We start from the raw sequence: 24366 nt of genomic DNA on the forward strand, positions 1-24366 counted from the left end.
ACCAAGTAACACACGTAAAACCCTTTTAGCATCTAGAATTTATTTTCAGTTCACAGATCTATAGTCCCATAACATTTTTTTTTTTTTTTTTTTCGGAACAAACCCGAGAGTCTATCGATTCCACCTTTGATACTAACTCTAAAAACCATAATTTTTTGAAATGAAAAAATCGTAGATTTCAATTTCGACACATTAAGAACAACCCTAGTTATGTTAAGTAGCCATGAGTGTAATGCAAACACGGCGCAGCCAAGGGAATTGGCTCGAAAGATGACAGTCGAAATGGAACATCGAAAAAACCGCTACTTTGCAAACGGAAACTTACTTGGACAGTTGCCTTGGGAAAACCGGAAATTGTAATATAGGCGCGTTCTTTGCGCGTCAGATTGCCGCCATAGGTCGACAGATAGGCGAAGACCAAACGGAACTGCAAAAAGGAAAGAGAGAAGATATTAAGAGCCATAAGGGTTAAAAAGTTATTACAAAAAGTTTTGATTATATAATAGAATTATTTTTCTGAAGAATATATTTGAACTATGATCAGTCTCCACACGACAATTTCGTCAGCCGAAAGGGCACTAAATTGCTTGCCCCTTGGTCGTAAGCTTTAATGTGTGTACCTTTGTGGTCACAACAACAACAACAACAACAACAACAAAAACCGCAAGTGCACACCAAAATCAGCCAAAATCACAAAAACAACACAAATTTATAGCAACTACTGCGCACGGCAATGGCATCGTTGGACGCGACACACCAAGAACACACACTTGACCGCCACCGCCGCCGCCGCCGCCGCATAGTGCAAATAAACCGCACCGCAAAATAAATTTGCAAACTGGCAAAAGTTGTTGCAAAACAGTCGAGTTTAATTACCAAACTTCCGAGCAGCACCAGCAGTACACCGTAGCCGACGACGCGGCCATCCAATACGGCGAAATTAATTTCTTTGCCGATGAGCGAGAAGGAGACAGGCTTCAGGAATTTCCACAATAGGTCAAGACGCGCCGGCACCGTTGCCTGCAAATAAACAAACACACAAATATAAAGCAAATTAATGAAAGGCGGAATAAAAGAGAAAAAAAGAAACAAAAATGGAAAAGTGTGTGAAAATACGCAAATAAGTTGCTAGTTGAAGTGGTGGGTGTGGTGAATTTGGCGTTAATTGATCGCGAAAATATTCATAAGTAAAATAAATGAAAAGTTTTCCTTTTCCATTATTTACATTTATGATTTGTAAGTTCGTACCAAAAATGTATGAAAGAAATTGCTAACTCAGCACAGACGTTTGTGTGTGGGTATGTACGTATTTACATACCGCAGTCTGAGGAATTTTAATGAACGTGACTTCTGACAGCTGTCAGACAGCATCTGCCGTAATTATGGCGTAGGGCTCAAGGTGATAAAATGATTTTTAAGAGCCAAGCAATAATTTGGTAGACTATGCTTTATGATCTATTTTATTGGCATAGACATAGCTTACGTAGTTTTAGCCAAGAAGAATAGAGTGAGGAAAAGTAAGGAAAGTTCTCTGACCGCGATTCACTTGGGAGTGGCCAGAAACGATTGTTCTACATACGGCTCAAGCAGCTCATGACTCAAGTATCCTCTGGGTACCCAAAATACATACGTTTGAAGGCAATACAAAGCTCGATTTGACACCCAAAACCCAAAAACTAAATACGACCCTATCTTTTAGTTTCAGTACATCATTTTAAGAAGTTTATATAATTTTGTACATAAGGTTTTTAAGTTGACCTCCAAAGATATGGCCGTCATGGCCTCTCGTAAGCTCAAATAGTACTTAGTTTAGAGTTGGTTGGTTTGACTAAATTTTTTTTTTCTTTTTTATCGGAGAACATCGGAGAACATGAACAGAAAAATGAATTCAAAGTCCAATATTTGGGCTAGAGTTAGGTAAATAGGCTGATCTCCGGTGAGTCCATGAATAATTCCACTTGCACAGCTAGAGATGCTTGTCTGTTGTGATGCTCAGAACTTCTAGATATGGATTAAAAAGAACGTCGCATGTCGGCAAAACGCCTGTCTGTTAAACATTTATTGAGACGACTAAAATAAATTCCAGTCAATTCGCCGGGTTCGCAGAAAGTATGGCACAGCAGTTGTTTCAACCTGTCTGGACAGTGAAGTAAAAAGTTTCTTGATGTGTCGACCTTTTCTTCGTCATTGTAACTTTCACAAGTTGCGTGATTTAAAATCTTCAACCACACCACGTGAGTGCCAATGGGACAGTCTCTATATAGGACTTGGACCTTATTGAGTTGGAAATTTTAAAACACTTAATATTTAAAGAAGGTTTAAGGATTTAATTTGCGACTGCAATTTTTAAGGAATTCTTTACTTCAATTTAGCACCGCTTTTCAAAACAAATTCCGCCTTATCTCGTCAAAAATGCGCATCGCTTCATTTTACGCAATTATTGTACTGATTGTACAGAATATTCTCACTCAATTTCACATATGTTCACGTTAGTCGGCTGAACTCAACTTAACAAAAGTCTGATTTTTCTAGCAGTCAAGGATTGTCACCTCAGCAGCCTTCCTGAAAATTATTTTCTACTATTATCGATATCGGGAACAAAAAGGTCATTGTTTATGGCGTCATTGGCTTGATTTTGCAAACAAAAGCCACTAGCTTTATTTGAATGCAAAGTCGGTTATAATATCAGTGCTGTGCTCGATAATTGTGGTCTCAAAGCTAGTCAATTTGTATCTGTCCTATCCCGTCCTATGGTCTCCTGCCTTCTAGCGTGCTCCACGACCTGCTCCTGTGCTACTGCATGATTATTTTGCCTAGTGTAGAACTCAGGCGATCTTTTGACTATATGCCTTTAGCTGCAAAAGTTGCTGTTCACTGACCAGCAGCCATTCATCCGGTAAGGCTAAACAGGAACCTATTTACGGACGCAAATTGTCAAAATTTGTATGATGAAGGGGGAGGTGGAAACATTAAGATACTTCACACTCCATTGTTCAGCCTTGGAAAACTGCGGATAAAAGATCTCGCAGACGAGAGGCTTAACCGAAATAAATATTGGCCGTTCCAACAAATTATTGATAAGCTCAAAGCGCTTTATTTATTTATAAGATCCTTTTTATCTGTTATACAGAAGTTTTATGTAACGACGAGCTGGCGTTCTAAGCTGTGCAAAAGGGATCCTCACTAAATCTACCTCTTAACTTAACTTAACGTAACCTAACCATTCACATAGTTTAATAAAATTTTCTGACAAAAAAACGTTTTGATTTTGAAAGCTGGTTCGATAACTATTATTCTAGAAAATTTGTCACCTCGAATAAAACAAATTTTGTAGGTTTATTCAGAAATAAACGTTTTAACATTTGTGTTTATCTGAAAGAAACATTTTTCTAATCTATATTATCTTGAATACAGAAAAACATATCAGGTTAATATAAAAACACAAACTTTTTTTTTTATTTTTTTATTTTTATTTTTTTTTTTTTTTTTTTTTTTTTTTTTTTTTTTTTTTTTTTGTAGTTTCTTTTTAGGTACGTGACATCAGTTTTGAACGAAGATTGATCTTGTGGTCTACTACGCATTGATTTTCGTTTTGTATCAGTTATTGAAAGGTTACTTTTTTATCCAATGCCTTTACGACATCTCGCATCAAGTGTATCCTTTTACCACAATAAACAAAGATAATTTGTAAAACCTGATAGATGTTTTTTTTCAATATTTCTTATTTGCTGGATCTGTTTTTTTTTAAAGCCTAACAATAAGTTAAAAAATCCTAAATCTATTTAAAAACCAGACAAGCTCAAGTAAGTGATTGGGTGATACAATGGCATATCTCTTCTCTTTAGGCGTGCTTGATCGCAGGAATGCACTTAAGCATTAGACAATGGGTTTGAATGATCTCGGAGTTTACGTAAATATATATTTCATTATGCTGTCTTCTACTTCTTTCTTTGCCATAGGAATACCAAGATCTTAATTAATATTTCATTACGCATGTACCATGGTAAACACATGATTGTTCTAAGCATTCTTGATTCGAATATTTGTATTATATTAAGAAAAGTTGCACTGGTCAAATCGGTATCATGACTACATTGTATAAAAGTACTTTGTTGTGTAGGCCAAGTTTAGAGTTTTTATTAAATTTGCGGCTTTTATCTTCATGCAAGTTATTTTACTAGAGATATATATTTACCTTGTGAGCCTTCTATATAGTTGAATACCAAGGTAAGTTACTTCGTTCGCTTGTGGCACTAAAATATTGATAATTTTTATTGCCGGGCATATGTTTGATCTTAGTGAAAATATAATATATTTACACTTTTGTTCATTAACGTTTAATTAGCTAATTAGCTAGCCATTCTTCGACAGAACTTAAGTGCTGTTGCACTTAGCAATATTATTGAGGCTTAATTGTGGCATTTGTTACGGCTCACTAAAGCTGTGTCATCCGCAAAAGTTCATATTAATACATTATTAGCTTTTGGTCCTCGAAATATGTGTCTTTTATTAAAGATTAACTTATAACGGTGCTTCAGAAAATATTATCTTTATCTTTGCGTACTCAAAGTGCAAAAGGAAATAATTTAGAATATCCCAGTATTAATTTTTTTTTTATATTTTCGGTTTCAGTGAATAACACAATCCTCAAAAATTACTTTTATTATTAAAAAAACAATTCGATTGAAATTCTGGGTGTTTCCATTAACCTCATCGGTATAACTATTTTGAGCTTACTTTCAATGGTGCGGAATTTAAAAAGTGTAGACATTCAAAAGCCATCGAAATTCATTCCCGATTGCAGCCAACGCAGCTAACAAAGTTAATCGACCACTTAATATTAGCTGTTCGATCCACTTGTGTTGTTTACTGCCAATTCAAGGGCTTAGCCGTTTTTCAACTGCGACACAGAAAATATGTTGCTGTTGTTTTTGGCTTCACCAATTTTTTTGTGGCACGCTGGTTTTCATCGACAGCCAACATCAAATTTTTTCCACAGCGACTGTGTCACTAAGCCAAAACCAGAGTGCAAAAACGAGAAACCAAACAAAATATTTGCATTTCCTCACAATTAAAAGTGTTGACCATTTTCCGTTTGTTTCCATTTCCGTTCGTTGTTTACCACTCGACTCAATTGCTGCTGCACTGCCTACCTGCCACAACGAACACACGCTCAATGCTCAATAAACTGGCTAACTGGGTGATTTAGAAGCGTACTTGGGTTGACTCTCACCATCCTCCTTCCTCTCCTGTTGTATTGTGCTCTGCACTGTATTTGTCTTTGTCTCAACGTCGTTGGTGTCACATGCTTCACCGGCACTTTGCCTGGCTGCCACTTGCACTTCCGTCAAGTGTCTAATGAATGGCATGAAACACACACTTGGCCTTTTCAAAGACACAACAACACATGCAATGCAAAAACAATTGTGTAATAAAAACTGAAGTCAGCCATTGCGAGTGGCGCTTAGTTGTGATCTGAGCCGGGCACTGAGACAAACAAATATGTAATATGGTTGGCAATGAGCAGCCACTTTGGAAGCTCTAAAAAAACTATAAAACTTGAGTATGAAAACAACACACTGGCATCATTTCAATTACATTTGCTTTTGATATAAATTTTTTCTTTGTTTTTCCAACACCTTATTCGCCTTGACAGTGCCAGCAGCCCAGCAAGCAGTAGCCCAAGTATGCACAGAAAATGCAATGTTGAAATCTTCATACAATCTCCGCATGCAAAGCGTAAGGCCACGACTGACAGCTTTTGTTTATGCGCATCTCTGACTGCTGCTGTCTGGCGGGTCGTATGAGCAATGCAGTTGAACTGTCTGTTTTTTTTTTTTTTCCAAGGCAGTCTACTCGGTTGCTGTGAGAAATGCCAAAGCAATGAGAAAACAAATCAACTGTCATAAGCTTCATTGCTTTGTGAAATGTCAACAAAATGTAATAGCATGCAACTGTACAGCCACAAAGATACATACAAATGTGCAGCTGGTGTGTAGGTGTTAACTGGCTTGCTTGGCTGGCACTTGTAGGCCAGCCTTATCTGGAAGAAGTCAGTCAGCACGATTATTTCTTGAGAGCAATTTTTATACTCTCGCAACAAAGTTGCTAAAGAGAGTATTATAGTTTTGTTCACATAACGGTTGTTTGTAAGTCCTAAAACTAAAAGAGTCAGATATAGGGTTATATATACCAAAGTGATCAGGGTGACGAGTAGAGTTGAAATCCGGATGTCTGTCTGTCCGTCCGTCCGTCCGTGCAAGCTGTAACTTGAGTAAAAATTGAGATATCATGATGAAACACACGTTTCTTGGCTCCATAAGAAGGTTAAATTCGAAGATGGGCAAAATCGGCCCACTGCCATGCCCACAAAATGGCGGAAACCGAAAACCTATAAAATGTCATAACTAAGCCGTAAATAAAGATATTAAAATGAAATTTGGCACAAAGGATCGCACTAGGGAGGGGCATATTTGGAAGTAATTTTTTTGGAAAAGTGGGCGTGGCCCCGGCCCCTAGTAACTTTTTTGTACATATCTCGAAAACTACTATAGCTATGTCAACCAAACTGTATACAGTCGTTTCTTTTAGGCATTTCCATATACAGTTTAAAAATGGAAGAAGTCGGATAATAACCACGCCCACCTCCCATACAAAGGTTATGTTGAAAATCACTAAAAGTGCGTTAACCGACTAACAAAAAACGTCAGAAACACTAAATTTTACGGAAGAAATGTCAGAAGGAAGCTGCATCCAGGCTTTCTATAAAAATTGAAAATGGGCGTGGCGTCACCCACTTAGGGACCAAAAACCATATCTCAGGAAGTACTCAACCGATTTCAATGAAATTCGGTATATAATATTTCTTTAATACCGTGATGACATGTACCAAATATGGGTAAAATCGGTTCACAACCACGCCTGAAATCTCGATTATCACTTTATCATGCGAGAGTATAAAATGTTCGGTGACACCCGAACTTAGCTCTTCCTTACTTGTTTATAAGTAAATTTCTTGGCTATTTGTATGTGTTGTATATTTTTTTACCTTTCTTTATGCGAATTTTCTGCAAAACTCTGTACGTCAAATGTTGCGTATACGCCATGCCTTATTTAATATGCGGGTGTAAGAGAAACATATCTGTTGCTGGTGATTTTTTTTTTTTTGCTTTTACTGAGTGTTAACTGAGATCAATAATTGGTAAAAGCAACAACAACAATAATAACAAATTTTTTTAGGAAATTAAAAAACAGACCGAATTACTGTTGTCTGTCAGGACGTTCTAAAAAAAGGTAATTCCAAAGCTAGAGCCAATAGCCGCCATTTTTTATAAAACTATCAACAGAAAATTTAATACCCTGTTCAGAGCATATTAAGTTTGCCACAAACTTTCTCATACCCAGAAGAAATCTTCCATACCATATAAAGTAGTCAATTTGGACATGTCCATTTCACATCGTATCATGTTTCTTCTGTGTGTATTTATACGAACTAGTCGCTCAGTTTTTGAGTTATCGATGTGCAATTTTCCACAGACCCTTTTCTAATGAAACGCTGCTCATTTGTCGAGACTAATGATATCGGACTACTATAGCATTTATCGGCCAGATAAAGTGAACTATCGGAATCAACTGTTTGTATAGAAAACTTTTTTGTTTGAAAACAAAACTTCACGAAATTTTGCATAAGGCATTAACCAAAGAAGGCCTATATCATTTGTAAAATTGAGATTGGACTACTATAGCATATAGCTGCCATATGAAGGGACCAATCAAAAGTGGAGTAAAGATATTTTTATATCCCTTTATGCTATACCAAATACAACTGTAAAGATTTTACATTGTAGGCAAAGCCTGAAAGACAGTCTTAAACTGTCGGTGAAGTTTGGTTATTTTCAGCTGATATGAATTTGGCATCTCAGAAGAGCTCAGCTAACACTTATACAGTCTGAACGTTGCTTCACAAGCCTCTGAGAGTCCAGAAATTACTTTACTCTATAAAAATTACTCCATTATTTCTTGATAATTAGAATGCATTCTCTCACGCACATTTCCAAGAATGCCTTCTCATCGAAGTTCCAGATAGGTTAGGTTTATTTTTGTAAGTTATGATCATTATATTATCCAAAGATACTCCAGCTCCTACTAGTTCCAATACAATCTTATGGCACTGCGTGCATCGACAAGAAGTTTAGGTAAATATGTTTTCTGTATTTTCGTCCTTATTTCCTTAGTAATGTCAAAAGAGGCATCTAAAATATATAGTATATAAAGTTCCTTTTATCTTTCGTTGAAAATTAGAAGGAAAGCATAATGTCCGTGCTGATAAGATTTTAATACGTGCTATTTTTTTTTAGAAGAAGTGATGATTTAGAAGACATGTGAAATGAAGGGGAATACTCTTTAAGGAGGGAGCCTGTTTTAGAAGCTTAAAAAATCAATTTCTTTTGGATAAATCTCTTTAAAAATAATCCAAGAATAGGTCCAAAAATCTATAAATGGGAATTCGAAATATTGTCGAAGCTGGAGGGCAAGTAGTGGTCGATGTTTTAAGCAGTTACCTTAATTGTACTATATATAACCTCAAGTTTTATAGTTAATCACTGATATGGCAAAGCTTTTACTGGAGCATATTTCGCTTCAGGTCTCAAAAAAAAAAAAAAAAAAAAGAAAAAAAAAACCAGTATTTCAGTGCAAAATTTCAAAGACAGAAAAACTCAAGGTAAATATCATAAAACACTGTGCCACAAGTCACACTCAATTTTCCAGCGAACTACATTTCTAGGTTAATGTAAAATCCGCACACTTCCAATTGCCGGCAAAGCAGAAAATACGCTTGCGAGCAGCAAATGCGAGTATATCTGGGAGGCAAGTCACCACGACATATAGAAAAAATTCATTTGACAGGTCAAAAGAGAGCAAAAAATATTTAACTGCTACGAAAAGCAAATTTACGCACACACAAACAAGCAAACTTATCAATGCGTGTGTATGTGTGTGCAAGCGCATAAGCATAAAGCCAACATGTCAAATGCCAAAGACTAGCTTTTGCAACTGCAACACACACACACAGTTGTCATTTAAAAAAATACCGTTTCCAAATGGACGCCCACGTTGCATGCTGCACACACACCGACACACACGCATACTCCAAATACAAATGCGCTTACGCAAAGTATACAAATAGAGGCTTTGTAAGGAAATCAGTGTTTCGTCTGAAAAACATTTCACTTAGCTTAACTGAAAGCCAATTTCAATGGAAAGATCTATGTGACCTTAAGCCTACAATTGTACCTACAGCAACAGTGTTGCTGTTTCTGTACTTTTTCGTTTGTGCCTCGAATGAGCTCATATGCAAATGAATCCATACATTGGAGCCTTCGTAGTGTTGGCAATGCTACAAAAAATAGACAACAACAAAAACTTACATTTTCATTTTCCAACTGACGTTGACGTTGCTGCGCCGTGAGCTGCCGCTGCTGACGTTTCCAGCCGATGCCCGCAAAAAATGCGATCGTCATGCAGCCGAGTGCACCAGCTGAGGGATAACCGATGGCACGACTGCCCATCACCGCTATTGTGCCGCCCAAGATGGTCAAAACAAAACGCAATCCGTTTAGGTATGGCTGAAATATGGCGCAAAAAACGAAAGTAAATCAGTCTAAATTTAAACATACGAATGAAGAACACATATGGAGTAAAGAAGCTAAAAGCTGTGTGGAAAAATGTTGTTCAAATTTTGTTCACCCAAATATGTGGGAGAATTTTTACCAAAAACAACTACATACTACACATGGCAATCAATATCAGGAATACTTCAATTATTTATGTAGAATTTTGTAGGAAACATTTGTAGTTGAAGAGAGAGCGAGCGCGAGAGGGTTACATAATTGCTTTCATAGCGTATGATGAAATATTATACTAGCTACGACCATACATACATACTATATATCCCTCATTTTAGTAAGCTTATACTACTGTGCTCAAATTGAAAGACGAATTTTTAATTTATACTTCGCGTGTTTTTCGAATCGGTAAATTATTTTCTGTAAGCTGGTGGCACTGCTAGTGAAATCTATGCTAAATTTCACGTCAAAATATTCTTTCTGTATTTGAAATACGCGTCGTTTTGTGAGGCTCTAAAAGTGAGTTTTTCGATTTTTACTAAGTCTAAAGTTATTGAGCAAAGAAGTGTGATCATGCACCGACTCATACTGCATTGGTCATTCGTGATCATTTCGTCACATTTTCAACTAATATCGTGCCGCAACCACCGCATTCGCCTGGTTCACCTTCGTGTAACTTCGGACTATTCAGCTAATTCACACGACCACTACGAGAATACCATTTTCACTCAATTGAAGATATAAAAGCTGAATCGAAGAAGGCACTGATGGCCATCACGTCGAAAGATTTTTTCAAATGCTAAGATGACTTGAAAATTCGTTGGCATAAGTTTATTGCAGCGCAAGGAGATTACTTTGAAGGAGATGAAATGGACAAAATTCACCTTTCAATTTGATCATCACAGTAGTATCACTGGGTGGCACCGGAATCGTTTGCTGCCAAGAAACCACATGTATCTCGGTGAGACATATTCAAGTGATTTTCTTTCATAGTTAACCATTAAAGAATAAAACTGGCACATTGATCGCAGGCAAGTCCCAAATCTAGATAAAATCGGTATGAGAAGTCGGTTCAAAAAATAATGGGAATTTTCGTTTATGAAAAAATAAATCTTTTGTCCAAAACAATGATGTTTTCGTCTTCAAAATAGTCGATATTGTGTACTTTGCCAACGCTTACTCCAATCGTCGAAACATTTCTTAAAATTCATTTTTTAAAATAGGAAAATCTTTCTTTTTACAAACGAGAATCGCCAAACGCATAAAAACGCGTGGCTGCTTCAGACAAATTAAGACATGAAGAGAGTTGCAAATTTTACTGTACTTCAGGAACTTATGCCATCTACATTCATATATCATATGCCTTTCAACATTTCCATTGTACAATATTACCAACAAATTTTGACGATTGAACTCTCCTATTCCGCGAAAGTTACCGTTATTTTGCACACATCTCATATAGCAGTTAGAGCCTCATGAAGACCTTATATTCTCTCTTGGTTCAAAGAGCGGCCAAAAAACAGTTTTCGAAGGAAAAAAATATTTAAACTTTTCAACTGGTCTTTTGGTTACAGAGCCGTTAAAAAGTCAGCACCGGATCGGAGCTGATGTTGGATTTGCAATAGTAAAGTTTACCTTACGCCAAACATTTGTAGGCTTTTGAGTTTCAACTAACGACATTATTAGCTTAATAAAATGCTGAATTGCTAATCACTGAATGGAACTTTTACCAGGTTAAAAAGCTTGCGTTTATATTACGGGATCGGAGAACGAAAACCATTATAAATTCATCGCAATTCATTTTATTGTTTTTCCAAATATTCGCCATTAAAATCTATATAATACTTTTGCATGTGTTTGTAGCAATTGTCGAAATACTATCTTATTGAGGTATCGCCAAAACATGCGCTTTACACGCATCAATCGTCTCTACAGGTGTCAATGGTTGGTGAATGGTTGGCTCCTTAGCCTATCTTTTACCCTTGGGCATAAAAGGAAGTCATTCGATGAAAAGTCAGGATTATACGCTGGAGACTCTTCAAATCAATAGTTGAGTACTCAAAAATGCGGTTATTTCAGTCGATGAAGTGTGTGAGAGTTTGCATTGTCGTTGAGAGCAGTGATCCCCGTTCTCAGCGGTTAGTTTTCCTCTTTCCTGATTTCTTGAAATACAACTGGCAAACAAAGGGTTGTGTATTACTCAGAATTTACAGTTCTGCGTTGTTCTAGTGATATGGTTGCAACATATCCAGATTTAAAAAAAAAAAAAAAAAAAAAAAAAAAAAAAAAAAAAAAAAAAAAAAAAAAAAAAAAAAAAAAAAAAAAAAAAAAAAAAAAAAAAAAATTTCATTTTTCCCAACTAATCAGGACGGGCTTTTTTTGAGCGATTAACAACTTGTGTTTGTTCACACGTGAACAAAATTTTTTACCATTAAATATTCATGCAATATTGAAAGCATACTGGTCCCGCTAATGTCTAAAGTTATCTCTGGGGGAATTCTTACTATCTTTTCTGTCTTCAGTGGGTCATGAGCAGTTCCGTACTTGCCCAGCTTTTTACAATTTTTTTTTTGTACGAGCCATTCAATTGCGTATTCAGGCTGTGATTGGTCACCAACTTTTACTTGTTCATGTTGTAGAAGTTTTATCTAAATGCTGATATGGAGGATTGTGTTGGCTGGTAGATTAGTTTCATTTCAACGATTTTCGATTTTTTCATATTTTGTAATATTTGTTATATCGATATTGCTGGTACATCAGTAATTCTTAGATTAGTGAAACAATTTTAGATTAATCTTGATAAAAATTACGAACCTGTCCTAATCGGTTTGGGAATAGTTCAAGTACTATTCTTAACTAATGTATAATGTTGATATTGAGAACAAGAACATAAGAGATTTTGTATTGAAATGCTGATCATTCGCGAGATTTCTTTAGCGACTTTCAATACTAAGAACTCCAAAACCGAAAAAGTTTACTTGCACTGCCCCAAAATACACTAGTTTCGAACCAGTGAAGCTCTGGTGCGCCTAATTACCCAATTGCTTCACGAACTAAGCCATAAAATGGCGTTTAATGGCGTATATTTAGGATTTCATAGACTGGTACTGACTAACTATTTCTTAATCAGAACCAATTACTTGATTAACTGGTCTGACATACAAAAAAGGGCAGAAAAATAATATCACAACAATATATTTATGAAAATTCATACTTTAAAGGCAAAACTTCAATTAAAGGCAAAACTATGACATAACCAGCGATTCATATGTCATACGAACAACTCAAAAGTCAAGCAAATGTCATCGAAAAAAAAGTTTGTCAGAAACCTAAACATGAGTTTGTATTCCTCCTGTGAAGCTTAATATTTTTAAATGTCTCTAACAGAGTCTAGATGCATTGTGTCGCAGAGAAGCTGGCATATTTCATTGCTACTGCAGCAAAACGAAACTTTCAGACATACAAACAGTAGAGAGTGAACTTAATTCCACTGCCCCAAAAACGATGCATGCTCATTATACATGCCCTTGGACGCATTCTATTTCTCATCATATCACTTAATTTCCCATTATCCTTTCTATAGCCTGCGCAAGGATACATTCTTATTAACGCCACACTCGCTTTCAATCGCTCGCTTTGTGCGCGTGTGGCACGAGTAAGGAAAGAAAGAGTGAGCGTCGTCCATATCAAAAGGCAGTGATCGCTTTCCACACACTATAACATCCTGAAGCTGCGAGGATAGCGCGTCAAAGTTACAACCTTACATTATAATAAAAATCACTGACAATACTGCGTACTAACTTGGCGCTACTGCTGTATGACAAAGAATTGTCAAAAAAAGCTTAAAAGCACACAAAAAGACCGAAGAAGCTTTCTCGTTGCGGTGCCATTGTCGGGGTCGCTGGCGAGCGTGCATATGCAATGCGCTCAGTGTATGAAAATTTATGCTCATAACTTCACTGTTTGATACCCTTTTTTTGTGTTTGCTGAAGCACTTTGTAGTTTTGTGCGGAAGCTTTGATTTTATGGAGTTTTTTTTTTATGTTTCAGCTGCAGGGTGGTTATACGAGCACGGTGAGGAGGAAATGGTGCGTGCTGCAGAACAGACTGTCAACCAGGAATAGGTGACAGTTTTAATGAGTTCTATTTGTCATTTAATATATTTTTCTGAATATCATAGCGCTTTTCTCTTAGTTTTTCTATAATCTTTTTAAGGAGCTCCATAAATTTCAAACTACTTCTGAATGACCGAGAGACTATCGTCAAGAGAAAAGCGCTAATTTTAATTATAAAAAAAAGTTTAAGATGTCTCGAGTGGGTTTTAAACAACAACACGCCATGTGAAAGTCCCTCTCCCAAAAAGAAATAGGTGTTTGTTATACTCTTGGAGTTTGGACGAGGGATCAACAAGACTATTTACTTGAGTACTATGTTCCCTGCTCATTATTAGATTAAGCACTGCCTAACTTAGGTTCTAAAATGAGCTTTCGAGTAACGTGGCCTTCTTGAAGGGACTGAAGGAAGCGAACACTGAAATAAATTTATGAAAACGGGGTTCCGAAGCGAATCATCAAGCTTACATTTATCTAAGAAGCTTTTATAAAATCGCCTGACATACGGACAATTTACAGAAAATATAATTCTGTGGCTGGAGACATTTTCCAAGATTATTTAGAAAATAAGTTGTGCAACAAAAACAATTTTGTACGGTATGGTTGACGATTTGGTGTAGTCAGAAATACATGGAAATATATAGAAAATACAGTAAGTATAGTGTCGCCTCAAACAACTTAACGGAGAAGTCTTTCAAATGGTAAAAAGCTGATTTATTATAAAAAATCCAGATCTACGAATCTTATGTTTCCATCATTCAGCAGGTCAAATCTTCAGACTCAACGATAATAACTGTATTATGGGTCTTCGAYGGTCTTGAAATTATGATCTGTCGTAGGTTTCGTATTTGAGTTGACGTAGGCTWCCCAAACAATAGTTTTTAATAAAATTTCTACTTTTAAGAAAACATAGAAACGATTGCTCATTTCGTAAAACCCTRGATCAAAGGCTTGTGTTGAAGGGTTATCCCCTAATAATTGATATAGCGATTTGGTATACTTCATACGGAATGGTTTACCCCTGGAAACCCTTGAATAATTCATTATTGCATTACTGGTAACGAACTCTCTATTCGAAAGCGGCTTATCGGCAAGTCATAGAACTTCGGATTTCTAATTGCCTTTCATGGATGCTTCGACATTGAGGCGTTGTGAAAAAATACCCAAAATTTTCAAAAATAGAACGGATTACTACAATTCCAACTTGATTTCCAAACACAATCTATGACTGCATATTGTCACATATAAGTATAAGCCCATTAGTCATTGGACCCTGTACTGGCGTAGTCCCACATACACACGCACACATGCGGAGCAGTGTGCGCATAGCAGCAGCTGCAGCAATAAATGTGCTGCCGAAATCGGTGCTAGCGCCGAACGACTCGAGTGTAAAAACGAAACCCCCGCTGTGAGCCATGAAGAAATAATAAGACTGGTGATGATGATGGCGCTGCATGGAGTGTGAGTGGCGTGGCAAGGTTTGATTATGTGCGCCATTAACGCAGCAACTTGCAGCAAATGTGTTGCGGACCAACGCATACATGTATGCCCGAGTGTATGAGTGTGTGAGGGTGTGTGTAAGAAACCGGGAAATAGATATGCGATGCACTTGATATGTGACGTTCCGGAAGTGATATGGGGTTTATGCGGCAACAGCGCTGCTACTGCGCCATTGTTACTGTTGCTGCAACTGGGCTATTACGTAAGACTTTGTTACAGCGCAATTGTGGTGACGAAGATTACAATGGCGGCAGCGGCAGCTCGTTTGCCTTGCGCTTTATGAACGATAAAATGCAGTAATTTCGAGATACAACGGTGACCTCGCCATGCATGCGCGCGTATGTGTGTGAGTGTGTGTAAAATTAATAGCATTACTTTTAAACTGCTTTTCTTTCTCACTCTATCTTTGTTACTCAATTCGCTGCTCACCAATGTTAAAGCGGAAAATAATAATCAGCTTTATGTCCTCATATGAGTACCATACTGTGTAACGATACATTATATTATTGTAATATTTAAAATTATTATTTTATTTCCACTAAAATTGTCGCTAAAACCCACTTACCGTCTTTGTTGAGGGCAAAATGGTCAGCATCAATCCATAAACATAGCCAAATACAATGCCAATACCAATGCCAATGGGTCCTTGCAATATTTGCTCCGTCAATGATTTATCTGCAGATGAATAGCACATTAAATACAGCATATTAAAGGCAATTTTACGCTGGGCAACTGGGTAAACTACCAGCTAAGCGGCATAATTAATGCCCGCCATTTACTAACCCGTGGAAAAGATGACGCTCATAAAGACGCCGAAGAGAAAAATCGCAACGACGTCATTGCAGCTGGTCATGGCGTAAATTAATGTGTGTATGCCGCTGTTCAGGCCCAACCGTTCCTCCTTCAGCTTCAGCATAACGGTGACGACCACGTTCGGAGAGACTGCGGTGATGACAAGCCTGTCAGAGTAGGGATTAAAAGGAAAATGTTCCATGTTATTTTATGTCATTAATGAGCGCGCGATTTATGTGAGTTTGCGAAGCGTTAAATGTGTTTAAGACTGCGCTGGAAGGCGCTCTGGTGTGGGCATGCGGGTTATTTTTGAAGTTGAAGCGAAATCATTTTAATAATTAACTTAAGTTTAGGGTTTAATTGATGTAATTAGATTTTCAATTCTAAAGAAATTTCTTAAGTGAATATATAAAAAAAAGGAATTAAACTTAAATCCAAGTCAAAGTCGTTCTATAGTGAATATATGTATGAGTTAAACTCAAGTCGGAAGTCAGCTTTCCTCTTTTCCAAGTGTAGAAACAATCATCTTCACGTTCAACTTCGGTAATCCGCATTATTTTAAGAGAACCAGTCAATGACCTTTTAGAAGTTTATTACTTACTTATTTCTCATATAAAAGAGTTACTCCGTAGCTCTCTTCTCAAACCTAATTTGTTGGAATATTATCTATGGAACACTAATTAGCGACATCTACCTGCCATTTACCAAGTGCTAGTTTAAAAATGTTGTTTTTGGCTTAGAATGAGCACTTTTTATTGCTCTAATAGGGCACTGGAAGTCAAATAAGATTCCGCTCAAAACGATATTCACACCATTCGAAGTTCTTAAAAATAATTATAAAATAATAAACAAGGTACAAAAGCTCTCCTAAAGTTCTCATTGGAAAGCTCAAATGATCTTAAGAAAGCTTTTTATAAAATACCTCGAACGTTCTGAGATGATTTTAAACATTCACCAATATTACGAGGATGTTGTGTTAGGCGACGCGGCGATAATGTCCTTATTGGACAAAAATTTTTGTTTATCAACTTTTCGTTCGATAATCCATTACTTTTCAGTCGACAACACAGTTTTCTGTCTCTTCGGTGTAGGTTCGCCACATAATATGCGCCACATAGACTTTCTAATTTTTCAGCATCAAAGCGCTTCTTAATATCGCTGCACGTTTTCAAATCGAAGCACTGGAAGATGGAGGAGTTTATGCAAGTGAGGAAAATTCTGAAGAAATCGCAATTCACTTGGGAGTGGCCAGAAATGATTATTTTACAAATGGCTCACGCCGCTTACGACTTCCGATCTTAGACCAAGTATCCTCTGGGCAGAATATCCATTTGAAGGCGAGCTGAAGTGAGAAAACGAACCATTGCTCTCATTACACTTTTCTATAATCCATAAACACACCCTCTTCCCACATGATTAGAAATAAAACTGAGAGTCCGATTCGATTAAGACTTTGGCGGCAACGTCCTTGACATTTAAATTTCAATTGTGTTTGTGGGGCCAAAGGGCGAAAAGGTTAAGTACTTATCGAAACGCCAACGTATATTTTCATAAACTCGTTTGGCTTTGCAACAAAAGCTGTTTTATTAAAATTAATTTATATTTGGAACTCTTAAAAGCTTGTCCTGCTGTCAACTAATTTATCACGTCAGAGAAAGACTGCGACTGACTACCTTTTTCTATGAAAGATTTTTTTGCAGTTTTGACTGTAGTGAAATAGTCTACTTCACAACTAGGACTCTGTCTATTAGTTTATCACTTTCAGAACAAAATAGTATACATATTTTTGTTCTTTTACTTACTGGTAATTGAAACTCATACCCTTGACTATACGGAAATAGTCTACTAACTTCACAACTAAGACTCCCTTAATCTGTTTTGAAGCAATTTTGACATAAAACTATTAAGACAAACAAATAATGATGACCCTATGAAAAAGAGATGTCTTCACATTTATAAAATATCAAAATTCGTGGTAAGAGATGGAATTTATAATTAAGCAAAGAATACTCAAGCTGTAAAAATACTAAGAAACTAAAATTTGTGTACACTTACCCTAAAAGTATACCCCAAAACCAAGGCATATCCAAAGTAAATCTTGCGATCAATGTAATAATCGTCACCTCAGCAATTGTGGGCACGAGTGTGAGTCGCAGGATCATGAGCCACAGCTTCTTAAAGGCGTTCGCGTCAAGCCCCAAACCAGCTAAGAGCATAATATTTATCAGCGCCATCTCTCTGTAAGAAACAAAAGCACAAATGAGCGAACAAACAAAAAACGAGCAAAGTGGGAAGTTTTACCTCAAAAACGCCTCAAACTTATCGTAACCCGTGAAATCGGCCAAACCAACATTCGTGTAGAGCACACCGAAGAACAGCATGCCCAGCATGTCCGGCAAGCGGAGGAAGGTCACCAGCACCCCCGACAACTGTGCGCCCACAAACAGAAAGAATATACGCATGATCGGCATATGCGGCAGCGTATATTCGGGCAGCAGCACATAACCGATGATCCATAAGCCGATGGCGATAGCCACCAGCGCTAGCGGTTGCGAGATGAAAGGCCAGTGCTGGACGATAATGCGCCAGCTGTTTGTGTGCGAAAAATCGAATTTAATGCAAATTAATATAAGAATTTAGGTTTTAAACAGAAATTTTATTTAAAGTGAAAATGAAAGCAATAATAACCTCAAGTGATTATAGCAATTTTTTAGTTTTTTTTTTTTTTTTTAATTGGAAATTATGAGCGCACACTTGTCCGTGTTGTCACCAAAACAGTGCCGCCGCGGTGCACGCAACATAAACAATGTCCAACCGCTGAGTTAAAGAGCGGTATTTAACACTGAAAACACAAAACCCCGTTATATTTTCTGCGGCTCAATACTCTGCGATATAATTATGCATGCGCGTGTTGCATTTGTTGTTGTTGACGAAAATTCATTTCATTAAATATGCAGTTGTTATTATCCAGCTAATTGTATGAAATTGCCGTTCGTTTACATTTTAAAAAGCAGTCGCACCAACCGCTCTCTCCCCCCGGTAAGCACAAACGCGTCATGGGTTGCGTAGACACAAACTTCACTTGTCCTATATCGCGTGGTACTCGTGTGCCTATAAACAAATATTAATTTTCATATGTGATGGCTCAGCACAAACACTGCCATGCCTGGCGCATTTCATTAAAAGAGAAAATTATGTTAATTGTCAATTAAAAAGTTAATGACTTTAATTGGATTTCCAGGATTTTAAAATATTTCTTTTTATATAATGCCACATGCCCGGCTTGATTTTGCCAGCATATTTTGAATTACATTTTGTCAGCTGCAAAAGTTGTGATTTAAGAGTTTGTTATCACAAATGAGATTTCCTCTTGATATGATTTGGCTTCAGTCAAAAGAATTAAGCCGCAATTAAATGGATTGAAATTTTTGAGGCTGTTTGCAATTTTTCCAGTTTAGCAAAGAGCAAAAATTTTAAAAATATTTTAATAGCTGCCGGCCGGTAATTATAAACAAGGGAATATATAATGTGGAAAATTCTTATTTTCTACTTCCACATGTGTTCCTATACTGCTTTGTCTTTCACATTCATATCTGTATATCTGTATTATCTATAAGATTATGGTCTGTCTGATTTTTTGAAGAAATATGGACCGAATTTTACTTTCCTGTTTGTGGTTGGTGTATTATAATCACTTCAACTGCGACAGTTTTGTTTATTGGCCATTAGCAGAACACTTGAGAGAAGAGGTATAAGGTTTTTAATCGAAGAGGAAGCCGCAAAAACCTAAGTTAAGCATAGCAGTTCCCTCAAAGGAATAAAATCATTAGAAAATTATTTTAATGTAAATTCCAGATACGGTACTGAATTAGTTGAAAGTTCTTGATTGGCCACAACTCTAATTCTTGTCAGCACTGTCTGATGGACTCATTCGGGTCTTGATCGATACTCTGCTCACTATACGGCGCTTTGAGCATGAGCATTATACACTAGAGTAAAACCGCAGCTCGAATTTCAAACATTCTTCCCAAGTAAGTCTATTCATTAAGAAAGGTCGAACCAAGCTTAGTATAAATCAAGCAACCGCCGACAAAAAGTCCAATCCCAAAAAAGTATTAAAAACGCACGACTAAAAATTCGCTCATTGATAGTCCTTATTGTCATCTAATACAAGAGGTATTAGGTATATTAATCATAGTGAATTTTTATATCCGATGAGAATGCTGCTGAGGATTCTGCGAACAGAAAACAGTCACAAGTTGCACATTCCTTATTTGAAGCCCAAGTTCTATCGTTTTCCATGCACCCGGTGGATTGTAATTATACAATTTTGATAGGACAATTATTTTTTTTTCAATGGCACTTCTTTTCCGGAAGTTCATCTTTCAAAGCTTCGATAATTTTCTTACTTAGAGCCAAATACTCATGTAGATCTTAAAATTAAAAGTCTTTAAATTCGTTAGCTAATTCTTTTATCTTTCTAACAAACTACTTGTGAATAATTTCTTTTCTATTTGGCTCTTCGAACGCAGATAACTGAAAAAGCTTTGACTACTAACTAAAAAAGTTTAGTGAATTTTTAGTCCTCGCTGTTTTATGTAATCCCATTCGGAAACTTTTTGAAATTATAAAGGGTTAGATCTTTAAATAAAGACCATGGCTTCGCCACGTTATCTTTCAACTCATTGACCATATACCACAATTCCAGGCGCATACATATATCTCAATAGAATAATATCCGGCGATGTTGCTGTGGTAATAACTAGTATACCACCCATTGATATCCATGATGATTATACTAGTATCAGAGTCGTTTTTAAGAGAAGAATAAACTAAAAGCTTTAGAATGTGACAGGAACGGTAGCAAATTTGACGTCCTCTCTCGGCAACAGGTGTTACCTCGGACTGAGTAGGCTATGTAAAGTCCTTTCTCGACGAACAAAGAGCAAACTCTGTAAGTCACTCATATTTCCCGTCCTGCTTTATGGTGCAGAGGCTTGGACGATGACAACAACTGATGAGTCGACGTTGCGAGTTTTCGAGAAAAAAGCTCTGCGAAAGATTTATGGGCCTTTGCGCGTTGGCCACGCCGTGTATGAAATGTATGAAATATACGACGACATAGTTCAGCGAATTAAGAGACAGCGGCTACGCTGGCTAGGTCATGTCGTCCGAATGGACGAAATACTCCAGCTCTGAAGGTATTCAATGCAGTACCCGCCGGAGGAGGCAGAGAAAAAGGAATGTGATTTAAGATCTTATGAACTCGGCTGATGTAAGTAGTTACCATTTTGTTCAAAATGAGCCGCTGATAACTCTAGGTATAGATATTTCGGCGAGTCACTGCCCAGCGCGGGTCTTAAAATTCCTTAGGGGATAAGTTAAGGTATAAATAGGTGTTTTTAGTGGGTTAGTAAGAACTCTATGAGACATGTTAAACTTAACGAGAAGGGAAGCCTTGAATCAGCTTTCCCTCACTATCCAATGAAACACAACAATAAAAACTTATCGAATCATGGTATCATACAGACACACCTCAACGCAAAGAGGTTCTAATTGTGAACCAATTAACTTGTATTATTATGTTTGTAATTGCTAAGATGGATGGAGTGACGTTCGATCATTAACAACCAATTAATAGCCAAAATTTCAAAATCTTAATAAATCATTGAAAAATATACCAGAACTTTGAGCAATGGCTCTCATACCCAAGCAGAACTTTACCTTTTGCTTACCTCAGTAATTCGGCTATAAATTGGTTTAGAGCAAGTGGGCGCAACACATTCTAAAACTGAAGCTCAAAATGACGCCATCAGCCGAAAGGCAGCGAGAACGCATAGGTGTCGCGCGCGTGCTAATGCACTTCCTGCAGATCCTAGGAGCTTGGCCAATACTCCCGGAACGCTACCAACAAAACGCCAGATCAACACAACGCCGTACTTGGCTGGCGCGCAACTACCGCTACCTGCTGCACATGCCGCTTACCTTCACCTACAATACGCTCATGTGGGTGGAAGCGCTGACGCGCTGGGAACGCGCCGATCACATACTCTACATCTCCATCACCGAAGTGGGCATGATGGCGTTGACGCTGAACTTCTGGCGCTTAGAGCAGCACGCTTACCACTTCATGCACGAGCTCAGCTACAGCGACCACTTGGCGTTGCACAACCAGGAGGAGCGTCAGTGGTGGCGCGCAAAGCAGCGCTCGTTTACGCGCATTGTCGTGTGCTACATAGGTGGCGGCGCGGGTGTGCTTTGCACGGCATTCGGCGCAACGCTGCTAGTGAACGGTTACTCCTTGCCGTACGACTATTGGCTACCATTTGAATGGCACAATGCGCAGAATTATTGGTACGCCTACGGCTATGAGTTGGTGGCGATGTCGCTAACGTGCATCGCCAACGTCACCATGGATATGATGCTGTGCTATTACCTGTTTCACGTGGCGCTTTTATACAAGTTAATTGGCATGCGTCTAACGGCGTTGCAGCAACTGAGCGAACCTTTGGCCGTGCAACAGCTGATCAACATAATCGAGTTACATAAAAGAGTCAAACGGTAAGAAAGATTGCGTTGCGTACGCTTTTAAGCACCGCGCTCTTCATTAGAAATGCCCGTGCGTTGCGTCAGCAGTTCTAACTGTACTTTGTGCGTAATATGCAGGTTGACAGCGCAATGCGAGGTGCTCGTATCGCTGCCCATTCTGGTGCAAATCGTGCTCAGCGTCTTCATTTTATGCCTCTCCGCCTATCGTTTACAAAGTGTAAGTACAAGTGCATTGCCACTTTTATGTGTTATGTTTGTGTCTCTGTGTGCGTGTATTTAATGGCGCTCTCGTTGCACGTAACAAAATGCAATAAGTGCTTAGTGCCCTGGCTAGCTTTGTGATTGGACCACGTTGGCGTGCTCTTTGATTTGTTTTCACCTTGCTTTGCATTGAAATGCCTTGCAGATGCAAATCAGCGAGAATCCAGGCCAATTTTTCGCCATGTTGCAATTTGCCAGCGTGCTGACGTTGCAAATATTCCTGCCTTGCTACTTTTCCAATGAGATTACCATAAATTCGAATGCGCTGACAACGTGTGTGTACAACAGCAATTGGGAGGAATTTTCGCCGCCTACGCGTAAGCTTATGAATCTGTATATGGAGCTGCTGAAACGACCGGAACAAATAAAGGCTGGCAATTTTTTCTTGGTCGGCTTGCCCGTTTTCACAAAGGTGCCTTTATATATTTAACTCAATCCGGAATGTACTAAATTGATATAATATTTGTATATTCTATTATTTCCTAACAGACTATGAATAACGCTTATAGCCTTCTAGCGCTTCTTTTGAATATGAATAAATAAGAGTTGAGAAGGATGAAGAGATTAACCTCATGGCACTCAGCAGGTCACATTAAACTATAATCTATCGATTCTTTTCATTACAGTTTTGAAATATTAAATCATTACAGAGAGCATCCAAAATAAAGCCGATTGGTATTTAAAAGTCTAGACAGTATGAGAATGAATCTTACGAAAAAATCTTCACATTTCATGTCAAAGTAATATTAAAAAATTGTTATGCTTATAAATTGAGTAATATGTATGACGTTTGCACACATTTTCACATAAGTATTGATACACCGATTCAAAATTATGACTTTGCTGAGCTAACACTTCAATAAACCACTTGGCAAACCAACAAAATGCAAACACTTGCTGGTCATCCTTTTCTTTTTTACTTCACTTCTACCAAGGCAAATGAATATAGCAAGGAAATTGACGAAAGTACAATTTACTCCGCTAATTGAGTCACAAATTACGCCATTAAGTTGCTATGCTAGTTGTTCACACAAATTTTCAATAAAAGTATATGGTCTTGCAGAGCTAATACTTCAATAAACCACTTGGCAAACCAACAAAATGCAAATACTTACTTGCTGCTTGACACTAAGCTAATATAAATTGATAATAACTGTTTAGATTTATGATTAATAAATGGCGTACTTGTGACAATAAACAAATCGTTTAAAATTCGTTTAGGAAATTTCAATTTTCTTATTAAATTCACCAATGCAAATGCCGTATAACTAATTTACTGTTATTGTAGACAATTATGTGGCAATCAATTAAATTAAACTAATAACAGCAATTACTATTCCCACATACACACAAACACATACATAAATGTATAGCAAGCACCAACATTATTGCCAAAATATTAGTTGCTATGTAGTTCTTTAGCCACTCGAAGCGAGACTCCGCACCAAACAACTGAACGGTTCTCGATATGAAAATACATTAAGTATTGTAATTAGGCGAAGGTAAATGATGGAGACTGCAGCCGA

General features: G+C 37.5%; 2 protein-coding genes across 4 annotated transcripts in view; one reads left to right on the plus strand and one right to left on the minus strand.

The window, feature by feature from the left end:
- Window positions 1-24366, minus strand: part of LOC108970422 (mitochondrial sodium/hydrogen exchanger 9B2) — a 70512-nt gene that overhangs the window by 7115 nt on the left and 39031 nt on the right. For 2 of the 3 annotated variants that reach the window (XM_018935777.1, XM_018935796.1), the window contains 7 exons: window positions 18332-18619; window positions 18086-18268; window positions 16022-16197; window positions 15804-15913; window positions 9429-9626; window positions 877-1020; window positions 326-427 (listed from right to left, as the gene is read on the minus strand). In XM_018935777.1, the coding sequence (XP_018791322.1) occupies window positions 326-427; window positions 877-1020; window positions 9429-9626; window positions 15804-15913; window positions 16022-16197; window positions 18086-18268; window positions 18332-18619 (1201 nt within the window). The remainder of the gene's footprint in view (window positions 1-325; window positions 428-876; window positions 1021-9428; window positions 9627-15803; window positions 15914-16021; window positions 16198-18085; window positions 18269-18331; window positions 18620-24366) is intronic. The other variant, XM_018935786.1, reaches the window with a different exon arrangement.
- LOC108970377 (odorant receptor 94a-like) lies at window positions 21834-23383 on the plus strand. The gene is made up of 4 exons (XM_018935718.1): window positions 21834-22591; window positions 22697-22796; window positions 22986-23252; window positions 23330-23383. Exons 1-4 carry the CDS (start codon window positions 21834-21836, stop codon window positions 23381-23383), a joined length of 1179 nt encoding a protein of 392 aa, XP_018791263.1.

This window comes from Bactrocera latifrons, unplaced genomic scaffold (genome assembly GCF_001853355.1).
Source record: "Bactrocera latifrons isolate USDA-ARS-PBARC rearing strain unplaced genomic scaffold, ASM185335v1 scaffold_107, whole genome shotgun sequence".
Lineage (NCBI taxonomy): Eukaryota > Metazoa > Arthropoda > Insecta > Diptera > Tephritidae > Bactrocera > Bactrocera latifrons.

What these genes read in the sequence shown, in the direction of transcription:
- LOC108970377 (XM_018935718.1), top strand. Translation starts at nt 21,834, where the DNA reads ATGACGCCATCAGCCGAAAGGCAGCGAGAACGCATAGGTGTCGCGCGC. An exon ending in CCGCCTATCGTTTACAAAGT is followed by an intron (nt 22,797 to 22,985) that starts GTAAGTACAAGT and finishes AATGCCTTGCAG; the next exon opens with ATGCAAATCAGCGAGAATCC. An exon ending in GCTTGCCCGTTTTCACAAAG is followed by an intron (nt 23,253 to 23,329) that starts GTGCCTTTATAT and finishes ATTTCCTAACAG; the next exon opens with ACTATGAATAACGCTTATAG.